Genomic DNA, 13,864 nt, shown 5'->3' with positions numbered 1-13,864 from the left:
TATTATTTTAAGCGATGCAGCTACAATGGAGAGAGAAACCTGCGCTAGGTAGAGGAAAGACAAAACAGTCTCCTCTGTAAAAGTCTTTTAGCCTTATCCAAGAAAGCCCCACTTAACTAGAAATTAGAAATAATAAAGAATGCTTGCTTGACTCGGATTCCTCCTCTCTTTGTCAGTACAAGTTCTAACCCAAGAAACTAACGACTTTTTTGATCAAGCGAGAGAAGGGATATATAGCTGCTGTTTCTCCAAGCTTTACTTCACTGGAAGTGGAGATGATGAAAGTGTTGATGGTGGTTTTGTTGCTGTTGCTGCTGGGTGGTTCATTATTTATGGTGGAAGCCAAGTACATGGTTTATAACACTTCACAAGGTATAGTGAAAGATAAGATCAATGTTCACTTGGTGGCTCACACACATGATGATGTTGGTTGGTTGAAGACTGTTGATCAGTACTATGTTGGTTCTAACAATTCTATCCAAGTAATTAAGATCACAACTCCTTTTCTGGTTCTTCTTTTTGTTTAATGTGATGTGTTTCACTTGAGGGAAGCTTATATTTTGATGGGCTGCTTTTTTATGTTTTTTTAAAAATAAAATTATTTTATAGGGTGCTTGTGTGCAAAATGTATTGGATTCCCTTATTCCTGCGCTGTTGGCGGACAAGAACCGGAAATTCATTTATGTTGAACAGGCAAGTATTATGCATTCCCCATTTACTAATTTTGATGAAGATTTTGCGATGAGATGAAGCAAAGAGTTGAATTATCTTCCACCATTTCCAAAATGAAGATGTGAACTTTTGGCTTATATTTTTAGGGCTTCAAAAGTTCATGAATGATTAGGAGTATGTTTCTCTATTGCCTGGCATTTGAGCATTAGGCTAGCTTTTGTAGACTCCAATAATGGTGGCATTTCAAGAGAAGAAGGGACCCTCCTGAATATAATAGAACAATAGGCAGTTCAAATTGGAAAAGTGAAGTAAGACTTTTGATTCTTATTAGCGCCATAGGAAATTTTAATAATCCCTATGTTATATAATAGCATTTAAATTGTTTGCATCATAATCAAGATAGATAGCGAATATCTAACTATTGATATTTCTTGCTCGCATGCATAGGCTTTTTTCCAACGGTGGTGGAGAGATCAGAGCGAGACAATGCAGCATGTAGTCAAGCAACTTGTTAGTTCCGGTCAGCTTGAATTCATGTAAAGCACACAGTTACAACCACTGATCTCAGCAATTTTCTTTCAGCTTACTCTTAAGTCTCAATCAAGTGTTGATGTCTGATTATTCTTCCTATACCTTGAATTTGCTTGCTGTATGGGATGCTTCAAGCTGTTATTCATTTTATGAAGATTTGGCTCCTGATGATGCCTCTTTATTTGTTGTGTTGCAGAAATGGGGGGATGTGCATGCACGATGAAGCGGTGACACATTATATTGACATGATTGACCAGACAACTCTTGGGCATCGGTTTATCAAAAAGGATTTTGGTGTGACTCCAAGAGTTGGTTGGCAAATTGATCCTTTTGGTCATTCTGCGGTGCAGGCTTACTTGTTGGGAGTGGAAGTAAACTTATTTACCCTTAACTTCATTTAGACCTCTAAACTTTGTGGTGTCTGCATGAGTGTGATTGTACATATGTATCTGTTTTGGTTTTATTTTTCCAGCTTCATAACAGCATAAAGATTAAATGAATCTTCGTGTAGATTGGATTCGACTCTCTTTTCTTTGGCCGGATAGATTATCAAGACCGGGCCAAGCGTAAAAATGAGAAAAGTCTTGAAGTTGTCTGGCAAGCTTCCAAGAGTTTTGGTTCGTCTGCACAGGTGAACAAAATGTATAGGTTTAGGCTTATCTTGTCAGCATATAAATGGTTTGAGTTAAATGAGCATATTGCACACAAAATTCAATCTTTTGGTTATCTTATAGCCTATAGAGATTAATCTTTAGTTTTGTCTGTTCCATATGTGTTGTTGCCGAGAAAAATTCTTTCATAGTCACCTTGTCTTCTTGCTCTATTGTTGTAGATTTTTGCTGGTGCTTTCCCGGAAAACTACGAGCCTCCTCCTGGTGGTTTCTATTTTGAAGTCAATGACCCTTCACCTGTTGTTCAAGTAAAGCATAAGAAGGCAGATCCTTTGTTTTGAATACCTTGAAAATTCGCTAGTCTGCAGTGTTAATTTTGTTTGCTCATCTTCTGAAGGATGACATCAATTTGTTTGATTACAATGTTCAAGAACGAGTTGATGACTTTGTTTCTGCTGCAGTATCACAGGTAAAATGGTGATCTGTAAAAAACCTTAGTTATTTATGTTGACACAAAATAAATATTGAACTTAATCTTATAATGTTTGTATTTATTACCCCCAATTCTGAAAATAAATGTTAAAAGTTCTGGTTTGCTATGGAGAAAGTTCAGTTTAAAATTCTTTAGAGATGAAGAGTGTATATCATTTTACAAGTGCCCTCTGTTAGTTATTCTAACATAATTTACTCTTTTCTCAGGCTAATATAACACGAACAAATCATATAATGTGGACCATGGGAACAGATTTTAAGTATCAGTATGCACATTCGTGGTTCCGACAGATGGACAAGCTGATTCATTATGTCAACATGGTATGTTTTCCATATTATTTTTTCAGTTGATTTTTGACTGATTTTATACCATAATTACCATCACCCAATGCTCTTCATGTCCACAGCACTTCCACAAAATGGTAACTGTGGCCTTGGCTTTTTTTCTTTTTTATGAGGGCAGTGAATGGTGATATTGGTTTTGGTCAAATGAATCCATGACTCAGTTAGATAATTCGTTCATCCATGAAATTAGACCAGTTAAACTAGTGATTACTAAACAAAATAATGCCTTGTGGCATGTATATGCAAATTAGTCTGGCAATCTTCTAAAAAGGTACATGTCTCTTTGTCAAAGCTTTAATCAGCTCACTGGAAGGTACAAATTCCATTTCAGTGGAACCTTAAGGCTGACGCTCGCACATCAAACCAATCAGGGTTGAGGAGTCTATGAATATAAACATCATCTGTGTCATGCTGAATTCATCTCAAGGGATAATGCTAGATGCCTTTGATTATTTTTCACTTGTGCTTTTCATGATCAGGATTTAATGGTTTGATAGGAAGGATGTGTATTTGCACCCCCTTATGGGTATGCATCTCTATGTTATCTTGTTTTCTGAGTTTGTCACTTTTACATGGTTTTCTCTGAATGCTTGTAGGATGGACGTGTTAATGCTCTCTATTCTACACCATCCATTTACACTGATGCAAAACATGCTACAAATGAGCACTGGCCAGTAAAGACCGGGGACTTTTTCCCGTAAGCTCAATCCTGACTGTTTTTATAACTCATTTGCTGGTTATTCCTTCACTTTGAACAACTCTTAGAACTTGAAGCATGTGCCCTTCCAGGTATGCAGATCGTGCAAATGGTTACTGGACTGGATACTTTGCAAGTAGACCTGCCTTGAAACGCTATGTCAGGATGATGAGTGGCTACTACTTGGTATCCATTAAGATGACTGTATTGATTTGTTAAAAGTTATATGCTGCCTTGGCACAACACAGTTTTCAGGCTATAATCTTGTACTTCCAACGAATCTACTCTCTCTCAGGCTGCAAGACAATTAGAGTTTTACAATGGGAGGAGCAATACAGGACCGAACACAGACTCATTGGCAGATTCTCTTGCCATTGCTCAGCATCATGATGCTGTTACTGGTACAGAAAAGCAACATGTGGCTAATGATTATGCAAAACGATTGTCAATTGGCTACACAGAGGTGAAAAATTTTATTTAACCATTTCAATTTTCATGGTAATAGTGTTTCTCCACTTTTTTCTTTAAATATGTAGTTGATAATTCATTAAATCCTTGCAGGCTGAAAAGTTAGTTGCATCCTCACTTGCTTGCTTGGTGGAGTCTGCATCACATACTGGATGTCAGAGGTCAACTACTAAATTTCAACAGGCAAAAACTCGTAATCTCTAAAGCTTTATTAGCCTACAATTCAATGGCTTGTTGCTCTTATGAATGAATCATTTCATGTCCCTTTCCATTCCTCATCTTCTTTTACGTTTCCATGCAGTACAAAGAACAACTGTGTTTCATATGATAATGCTAGTGGTATCTATCATGCACTGCATCTTTACACAGGCATTGAATGAGCCCATGACAAATGGGTTAATCAGTTACTGATTTGAAACTTCTGAATAAAAATGTGTGGCTTACACTCTACTCTACTGTAGCTTCTGTGATATTTGCTCCTTTTTTTCTAAGGAAAAGGTTAAAGATTTTGATCATTGAATGTTGAAAATTAGCAATGCGCATAAAATGATGGTAAAAAAAGATAAATAAAAACTCTGCATAAAATGAATGATAATATTCTTTCTTTGAAGTTGAAAATCAAACCAAAATGGACTTCACATTCACATCTTCCATTTCTGTTTTTCCCAGTGCCCACTTCTGAATATTAGTTACTGTCCTGCATCAGAAGTAGATCTATCTCAGGGGAGAAACTTGGTAAGAACATATCTCATTCTTCGACATTGTAATTAGCCACAAAATTTTCACAGTGAAATACATCATCAATGAATCTTACATTGTAGATTGTTGTTGTCTACAATGCACTTGGATGGGCGAGGGATGATGTAATTCAATTTCCTGTGAGTAGTTCTGTTCTGTTATCTCTTTTTTGGTGATTTGCTAATTCTTGTCGACAGTTTCTGTTTCCCTTAACAATATTTTTGGAAAAAATCCACAGAAAAAACTTAACTTATGAAAATGTTGGCTGACATTATGATTTAATTGTTTCCTTCACACATGGGCCTTACTCCAGAAAAAACATCCCAACCTGCAGAACTAATAATTTGCAAGGTCTAGCATGATTAAAATACAGGAGACCTTACCATGGTTCCAGGTTAGACAACTAATTATCTGCCTGAAAGTCTAATCTGTCAAATTGTGGGAAATAATCTCATCAGTGTGGTTTAACGTGATTTAAACCAGGGATCCATGCAATATGCGTGAGAATAAATAAAATGCTGAATGTTTGTGTATTAAATTTTCTCGAAAGTAACTGTTTCTGGGCTCCCTTAACTTTTAAAATATTAAAGGTAGTCATCCTTTATGGGATGTATATATGCATGGGTGTATTCACATACACTTGTTATGCAAGAATCATGTATACCACAAATGGAGTTTATGCATTTGGTCTCATGTTATTTGTATTTGGAGAAGGGGTTGTTATTTTTGGAGCAGTATACATCATTGCTTTTGGGAAGAGATCATATTTTTTTAAATAACACCTTTGTAATTAGTACATCAAACTTTGGCTAATAAAGTAGATTGGCCTGTTTTTTGCTTATGACTTACAGTATCTAATCTACTGTAGGTTTTCAATGAAAATGTTATTGTGCATGATTCTGAGAAAAGAGAAATCGTGTCACAAATTATTCCAATAGCAGATGCCTTTGTGGGCTTGAGGAACTCACATGTTAATGCATACTTGGGTAGATCCCCAGTGGAGACGCCTAAGTATTGGCTTGCATTTACAGTTTCTGTTCCACCTTTTGGTTTCAGCACTTATTCCATCTCAAGTGCCAAAAGGGCAGGTTAGTTACTATAGCTTCCAATAAGCTTGCAAAGTAGCACAAACTTGAAGCCTATTTCATAAAATTTATTGATATTAATTTGCTATGCCAAATGTTTCGCTTGCATTTGTAGGTGCTCATTCGAGTAAATCATCTGTATACACATTTAGAAGTGAGAAATCTGCTGTTGAAGTTGGCCAAGGAAATTTGAAGCTTACATTTTCTGCAGATAAAATCAAGCATGCTAATTATGTTAACAGCAGAAGCTCAGTATGTGATGAAAAAACTTGCTGTCCACTTTCTCTATTCTGTTTTTTCCTGAAAAAATCGCGGCAGTTAGAATTGTTCTGGCATTCTTGTTGTCAGTGTTTTAAGAAGCCTTCTTATCATATATCATATGATTGTCTAAAATATATGTTTCTAATGCACATGTTCCAACTTTGAAGGTCAAGGAATCTGTTGAACAGACATTCAGTTTTTATGCTGGATACAATGGAACTGGAAATGATAAAGATCCACAGGTAAACATGCATAGCAGAAATTCTGTCTTCTCATTCTGAAATTTCATGACCTCAATTAAATCTAATTGTTAGACTACCCATTTCCAAGTCAATATCTTATATTCCTCTTATTGCAATTTTTCAAGAATTCTGGGGCATATATCTTCCGTCCAAATGGAACATTTCCTATAAACCCTGAATCCCAGGTTTGTGCTCCTTCTGATATGCTTTCATCCACAGGAACAAATAATTGTGGTGCTCTAATCGGTGTTAAAAGTTTCAGGTTCCTTTGACTGTTATGCGTGGACCTGTTTTAGATGAAGTACATCAACATGTCAACCAATGGATATATCAGGTGTGTTCCCGGCCACATGGTTACTGTCCGTGTTTGATTTATTTCTTTCATCAGACCCTTCTTTTGTTTCACTAAAAAAACACTCACCAAAATTTATGAATGAAATGAAAATATTGGACATGAATTAAGAATGATGTCATTTTCAAAAACAATGAAGCCACTTCTGAATGAATAAACCTGTAAAACTCCAGAAAAGAAACTGTCAGTCTTTGAAACTAGCTCTGTATGCTTGTAGAACTTCTTGGAATCTGCTGGTTTGGTGTTAATTTTAGAAGTGTTGGCTGTTCAGCTTTTTTCTCCTGCTTGGATTAGGTCTATGGTTGCAGGAAAATTTACATTTTCTTCGAATGTATTACAAGGAAATGTCAAAACCCTTCGTCCATTGTTATTCCTCAAAAAGGTCCAATGCTATCATAACCTTCTGTAATTTTACATGAAATGGCAGTTAACATAACTTGAATTCATGCAATGATGCCTGGCATCACATAATAAAGAAAACTTAGTTTCCAATTCCAATCACTTATTTTTTCCCTTCAAGTGCTGAGCATCTTTTGTCAGGTAATTTTTGGGGAAAAATGTTTTTGTTTAGTGGAAGAGATTGAGGCAATCATGTGATAAATTGTTCTTCCCTTAATGAACTATGCTTTTAACATTTATGCAGATCACTATTACCCTTAATTTACATGCTTTACACACATGCAGATCACCAGATTATACAAGGGGAGAGAGCATGTTGAAGTTGAGTTTATTGTAAGTGAAGCAGATGGATGCCTAATTGTGACTAGCAGTTTTTTCACGAGGTTTTACTTACAGTATCTGCCATCTCAGGTTGGGCCCATACCCATTGAAGATGGAATTGGAAAAGAAGTTGCAACTCAAATCACAACAACCATGGAAACCAATAAAACATTTTACACAGATTCTAATGGGCGTGATTTAATCAAAAGGGTAAAATGCTGTTCTGTTTACTTAAGGCTCCATTTGGCATTGTGGTGTGGTGCAGTGCAGTTGGAGATGCATTTAGGCTGATGAAAAGTTGTTTGGTTTTCATTGCTTAAACCTGCTTTTCATCTCAAATTTGTAGCTTTTCTTAAACCTTTTTTTTTTTCCAAACCGCGACCGTAAAAGCTACCACAATGCCAAACACATAGAGTACCCTAACTTCGATCTTCATGCTCAGAATGGTTGCAGGCTTAAAATTTTAATCAGTTCTGAACAATGTCTTGGCCTCTCTTTTGAAAATAGGTGTGAACATTCCTGAATGGAAGGATTCATTAATCCAAACCATTGGCTTATGCTAGCCTGTTATTGGACTATTTGCTTCCTTGTGTTGATTTTTTTAATTTCTGATTGTTGTGAGCCCTGAATAAACTAAAGAATTCACATATTCTGCAGATTCGTGATTATAGAACAGACTGGGACCTGGAAGTGAATCAACCATTCGCTGGAAATTATTACCCAGTAAGTTACTTATACATTATCCATCTTTTATCTCAAAAAGTGTTGTGACTTGCTTACAGTTGGCAGTAATGAGACTTCTTAATTAGTTGAATTTTCTTTATTAGATAAGAAGAGAGAAGAGGAGATGAATGGAGGTTGTGGTATGTTAGCACTAAACAGACTTACACCTATGATGTGTGTGGTGGATGTGGTAGGTGTGAGAGAGGAGATGAGAGGAGAGAAGAGAGAAGAGGAGATGAATGGAGGTTGTGGTATGTTAGCACTAAACAGACTTACACCTATGTATATATATACTTCAGTACCCTTACACTCCTGCTCAAGATGATGCATTGAGGTCTCTCATGGCTATCCTGCAAGTAATGGAATGAAACAACCTATTACTAAGGCCTTTAAGAAAGATATTAGCTGGCAATCTTTGTACTCTATGAAAGTTACAAACTGTTAGCACTAAACAGACTTACACCTATGTATATATATACTTCAGTACCCTTACACTCCTGCTCAAGATGATGCATTGAGGTCTCTCATGGCTATCCTGCAAGTAATGGAATGAAACAACCTGTTACTAAGGCCTTTAAGAAAGATATTAGCTGGCAATCTTTGTACTCTACAAAAGTTACAAACTGTTCCCGCACTCATTTTTTCTTGATAGATTGCCTATTAATTTCAATTGCTTCGTTCTGTCATGTTGAACTGATTACAAGCATTGTTGATAGTAGCTTTGTCATTACAAAACAGAGAGATGGAGCCATCATTTTGCTAGTTCAAAAATTTGTGCATCATTATCTAATTGTGAATATGTTAGTCTAGGAGCATTCCGAATCTTTGAGGCAGAGTCAAGCAGTAAATAGCCACGAGCAGTAGATTTAAGCCAAGGCATAACAAGAAAGTTCTCTGATTCACATTGACTAAATAACTGATCATTGGCTGTCGGTTTTCCTTTGCCGCCAGTAATATACCTAGACAATCTATGGGCCTTGATAGATAGCAAGCAAGCAAGGAAGCCCGCGCAAGATAATTGGTTCCATCTACTTTTTTATTTTTTAAATTATATTCCATCTAATTTGAGAGGACTAATTTGGAGAGAGGGATTTGAATGCCGAGGAAGAATTTGGTGGTTCTGTGTATAATTTATTTTTACTGATTTTTTGCTCATTGTGCTTTATAATGGTATCCATATGTTTTTTTTTATATATAGAATTTATCTCTTCGGTGTCTATGCCATTGGAAAGTCATCTGCTTATCAGGGAGTAATATCCCCTCCTTTAACCTGTACTTCATTTCACACTGTCTCTTCAGATTAATCTTGGAATTTATATCCAAGATGACAAGAAGGAATTTTCAGTTCTGGTGGATCGAGCACTCGGAGGATCCAGTCTGGTGGATGGACAAATAGAGCTGATGCTCCATAGGTTTGTTATCACCTTTCCAATGCTCATTTATCTTATGTTTCATGAGCAATTCTCTTGACTATCTTGAAAAGTAGCCATTGTGGTTAATAGGATACTCAAGGACAAAACAGTTTATGTGAGCTTGTTCTTGATAGGATCAGATTTGAATTCTTTTCAAGGCCATTATGAAATGGAATGGAGTGAAATTGCCACTTAATACAGTGTAGGAGTAATGCCAAACTATATTAAGGATTGGAGCAATTCTTGTAAATTAATGAACACAGTATATAACACAGCAGAAAAGTATTGACAGAGGGAAAGAATTCTGATAACTTTATTGCAGAAAACAAGAATTACAAGGTATAGGAAACAAGCAGCCTCACACCACTCAAGGGAATCCCTCCCATATTGGAATCACACCAGATAACTAACAGGTTTTCATTACAACATAATCTACCAGACATAATATTCTACAATAAATAGAGTTACATTTGACAGTTATTAATAGATAACTACTAACTAAAGATAAGAACAATGATGGTTACAATAAACTTCTACTGCCACTTGGAAATACAAGATTATCTTCATTTATTGGATGCAAATTTCTCCTTATTGCCAACGTGTGAGACTGGAATTGTAGCCTGCATAGAGTGTATCCCTTTACTGGAACTAGCTTGATCTCTGCCAAATCCCATCACGCCCTTCTGTTTGTCGTTGCCTTGAATATTGTCACTTTGATCATAAGAAATTGCATCAAGGAATTGTGCTTCTATTGTGTGAATAAAACATGAAGGGGTATAATTCTTGGCCATATCATTCTTTGCATGTATGTTATTGGAGATTCCCTTTACCATGTAGGAGACTGCTACTGGATGATTCCAGGGGTGTTGCGGAGGCTCTTAATGAAACAGTATGTGTCCTTGATCAATGCAAGGGATTGACGGTAAGCAAATTGATTGATGTTGGAACCCAATCTGGCAGTGAGCTTCTTTTTTGTTGAGGGCCTCCCTTGGTGTGATATGATTGATTACCTTCTTTCTTAAAAAAAAAAAAACAAAAAAAACTATTGGAATTCTGTTAACATGTCTCATCTATGTCATTATGGTCCAAATAGCAACTTCAAGTTCTTGTAAGATATTATTGCGGGTATCCTTTAAAGATTCAGTTAAATTGACAACTGCCATTGACATCTGCACAAAAACCCTCCTTAACATGTCCAGTATGAAGTATATATAAAACTACTGAAATTAGTACCTAGCTCTAACTTACTCTTTGATTTGCAGATTCAAGGAAAATATTATTACAGAATTGACCCTATAGGAGAAGGTGCTAAATGGCGTCGCTCATTCGGCCAGGAGATATATTCACCCCTCCTACTTGCGTTTTCTGAAGAGGTGAAATTATAATCAAAATAGAAAAGCATAATTAGATGGATCCCCACCTCCCCCACCCCCCCTCTGTAACGCAATTTGTTCTGGCAGGATGGAGATAAGTGGATGAATTCTCATGTGACCACATTTTCTGGCTTTGATTCTTCCTACATTTTACCTGATAATGTGGCAGTTATAACTCTCCAGGTATTGAAGCTTCATTTATGGTGACGAGATTACTGTTATTGCTTCCTTAATATTCTAGGTCTCATAAGATACAGATAAGGAATGGCAAACAGTCTTCTAGAGTTTAAGACCATAATTTCTTTTCCAAAATAGAGACATTAAAAGAACAACGTGCAAGCTTCCTTTTGCTAACACTTCCTTTTCTAACTTGATATTCCATTTTTCTTTTCTAACGTACTCTCTCTCTTTCACTGAATTATGCAGGAGCTTGATGATGGAAAAGTTCTCCTCCGTTTGGCTCATTTATATGAGGTTTTAATCTCTCTTCTATTCCAGTCTTGCATTTGCTTTTAGCAACTCATTTATTTCATCAGGAATAAGGTTTCAGCATCTTCATTTTCCTTGAGACTTTTTGTTTTAATTTTTCATCAAACATTGGGCAGACTACTCAACTCAACTGGGCATCAATCCTAACTGGTTGAGTTTGGCTACATGGATTAACCTCTTCCATTTTAGTGCTATTATGGGCTAAACTTCTTTAGCTATTCTGATTCTAAATCAGTCTCTTACTCATCAGTCCATGTCTCTTCAGTCTGTAGAGATTTTTCTTTTCTTGTCCACTCCCAATACTTCAACTTCATTCCCCTTACGAAGTAGTTAATCCACAGGGTTAATGCTGGATGTTTACCATGTCGGAGGCCCTCCTCCTCAGTTTATTCTCAATAGGTGTCATCTCGACCTTCCCTTGTCATGTATATACTCATTGTCATTTTTTTTTAATTTATTTTACATATCCTAGCTTTCTCATCTCTGTGCTTATTTTATAAATATGTTGCCTCTTCACCGACCAAAATTCTGTAGAGTGTAGATATTTTTCTATCATACGAGGCTCCTGTTGTTCTTATATATTTTAACCACTGTTTTGATTGCATGAGCAATATTTTCCTCAATGTTTAATAGAATCTAGGTACGTTAGGTGGTCAGGTTCTAACATTTCTATTTCACCTAGACTAACAATTTCCCCTCCTAGACTGAATTCCTTATTAATAGTATGATTAACTTTGGTATACCATCCAACAGATAATCTATCAACAAGGTTTAATCAGTTCCTATTATGAATTTCTTCTTTAGACAAGGAGTTTACATGAACATCTTGATTTAAATGATCTCTGTTGTGACGGTAATATCCAGCAGGTTCCTTTTTTCTTCAGAAGAAGAAGATTCCCGAATTTTCACAGAAGTCCCAGCCCATCTATCTATGAAATAGCAGCTATGTTTAAGAGAAATGATTATCTATCAATCATTCTATAATTAAATTGAAGCTATCTAGCCTTCTATGAAATAGCAATGATGTTTAGCAGAACTTCATTGTCCATAGATTTGAATTTATCATCCACTACGTTTATGACTTGAATTCTAATCAATTTTCTTGGCTTCATGAAATATTTGAAGATGGGAGAGGACAAGGATCTTTCAGTGATGACAAGCGTAGAACTTCAAAAGTTGTTCCCGAAAAAGAAGGTAGAAAAAATAGTTTCCTGCCCCCAACTACTACCAGGCATCAATTGTTTAGACATATAAATGTAATGTCCTAGTACCATCTCGATAATTTTTTAACCCCATTTCTCTTCAGATCGGCAAAGCTGCAGAAATGAGCTTATCTGCCAATCAAGAAAGGGCCGAAATGGAGAAAAAGAGGCTTGTGTGGAAAACAGAAGGATCATCAAGAAAACAAGCAGTGCTGAGGGGTGGACCTGTTGATCCTGCAAAACTGGTGGTGGAACTTGCTCCGATGGAAATCCGCACATTTGTTATTGACTTCGATCACCAGTTCCACCATGTTTTTGCTGCATAAATGTTCCACACACAATAAATCCTCCTTTGCTAATTCGAGTTGATTTTCGAGGTCTGAGATGGGTGCACCTTCTTCCCCGAGCGTCTTGCTCTCAATAATTGCTCACTTGTATGTGCTATCCATGATAGCTTAGGTCACTCTCTGCTTCTTAACATGGAATCATGAAATCATGTAGTCCAGGAAACAGAGTTGTCAGAAATAATGTTGTTTCTTCCCTGTTCACTTCCAACCTCAAGAATTTAAATTATGAACCCCTTTATCATTTCCGGTTTTGCTTTCAGAATTTTGTAAACAACTTTTAAAAATATAGAAAATAGAGAATAATAGTAGAAGAAGAACCAACAATTTAATATGGCTAGTGAAAATTGGGGAAATAGTTTTAAAGACAAAATACACACACACATATAACCTTAGAACATAACGAAGGTTTATTTATGTCTTCCCTTCTTTAAGAAAGTTTATTTTTATGGTGATTATGTGTCCGTATGGGACAACGGACACCGGACAACGCTTCAATTAGAGTTTTCAAAAATTTTAAATTTTGTTTATTTTAAATTATTTTTTTTATTATTTAGATATGTTGAAATAAAAAATAAAAAATAAAAAAATATTATTTTAATATATTTTTGAATAAAAAATATTTTAAAAAGTTCAAACACCCTAAAAAAATACTCTACATGCAACGTATAAAAAATGGTGATGTTTTGTGAGTGTTTGGAATTTGTTCAAACACCCTAAAAAATATACTCTACATGCAAGGTATAAAACATGGTGATGTTTTGTGAGTGTTTGGAATTGAGGCTGAGTTGTATTTTTTGTTAAAATTTAATGTTTTTTATTTATTTTAAATTAATTTTTTATTTTCTTAAATTGTTTTGATATATCGATATTAAAAATAAATTTTTAAAAATAAATTTTTTTTTTATTTGGTTAAAATTTAATGTTTTTTAGTTATTTTAAATTAATTTTTTATTTTTTTGGAATTGTTTTGATATATTGATATTAAAAATAAATTTTTAAAAATAAAAAATATTATTTTAATATATTTCAAGTAAAAATTATTTTAAAAACAATTATTATTATATTTTCAAATAAATCTTTTATCTAATTTACATAATTTTCAAA

General features: G+C 35.3%; 1 protein-coding gene across 2 annotated transcripts; it reads left to right on the top strand.

Annotated features, from left to right (window-relative positions):
* On the top strand, nucleotides 1-13,019 carry LOC105132134 (alpha-mannosidase-like). 2 transcript variants are annotated; one of them, XM_011035458.1, is made up of 29 exons: nucleotides 1-482; nucleotides 610-693; nucleotides 1,120-1,208; nucleotides 1,400-1,574; nucleotides 1,715-1,834; nucleotides 2,036-2,122; nucleotides 2,212-2,283; nucleotides 2,514-2,627; nucleotides 3,248-3,348; nucleotides 3,441-3,534; nucleotides 3,644-3,811; nucleotides 3,910-3,999; nucleotides 4,486-4,551; nucleotides 4,638-4,694; nucleotides 5,423-5,642; nucleotides 5,755-5,891; nucleotides 6,068-6,142; nucleotides 6,268-6,327; nucleotides 6,405-6,476; nucleotides 7,179-7,226; nucleotides 7,305-7,424; nucleotides 7,872-7,937; nucleotides 9,237-9,349; nucleotides 10,187-10,271; nucleotides 10,612-10,722; nucleotides 10,810-10,905; nucleotides 11,149-11,196; nucleotides 12,337-12,405; nucleotides 12,518-13,019. In XM_011035458.1, the coding sequence occupies exons 1-29, from the start codon at nucleotides 276-278 to the stop codon at nucleotides 12,737-12,739; spliced, it is 3,066 nt and encodes a 1,021-aa protein (XP_011033760.1). In that variant the 5' UTR covers nucleotides 1-275; the 3' UTR covers nucleotides 12,740-13,019. The 2 variants fall into 2 exon arrangements, with proteins under 2 accessions (XP_011033760.1, XP_011033761.1); XM_011035459.1 differs by lacking the exons at nucleotides 1-482; nucleotides 610-693 and having other exon boundaries at nucleotides 1,136-1,220.
* The last annotated feature ends 845 nt before the right edge of the window (nucleotides 13,020-13,864 follow it).

This window comes from Populus euphratica, unplaced genomic scaffold, assembly GCF_000495115.2.
Source record: "Populus euphratica unplaced genomic scaffold, PopEup_1.0 scaffold26.1, whole genome shotgun sequence".
NCBI classification, from domain to species: Eukaryota; Viridiplantae; Streptophyta; class Magnoliopsida; order Malpighiales; family Salicaceae; genus Populus; species Populus euphratica.
This window is presented reverse-complemented; position numbering and strand designations above follow the sequence as displayed.

What these genes read in the sequence shown, in the direction of transcription:
- LOC105132134 (XM_011035458.1), top strand. Translation starts at nt 276, where the DNA reads ATGATGAAAGTGTTGATGGTGGTTTTGTTGCTGTTGCTGCTGGGTGGT. An exon ending in CAACTACTAAATTTCAACAG is followed by an intron (nt 4,000 to 4,485) that starts GCAAAAACTCGT and finishes TGTTTTTCCCAG; the next exon opens with TGCCCACTTCTGAATATTAG. An exon ending in GAAATGATAAAGATCCACAG is followed by an intron (nt 6,143 to 6,267) that starts GTAAACATGCAT and finishes CAATTTTTCAAG; the next exon opens with AATTCTGGGGCATATATCTT.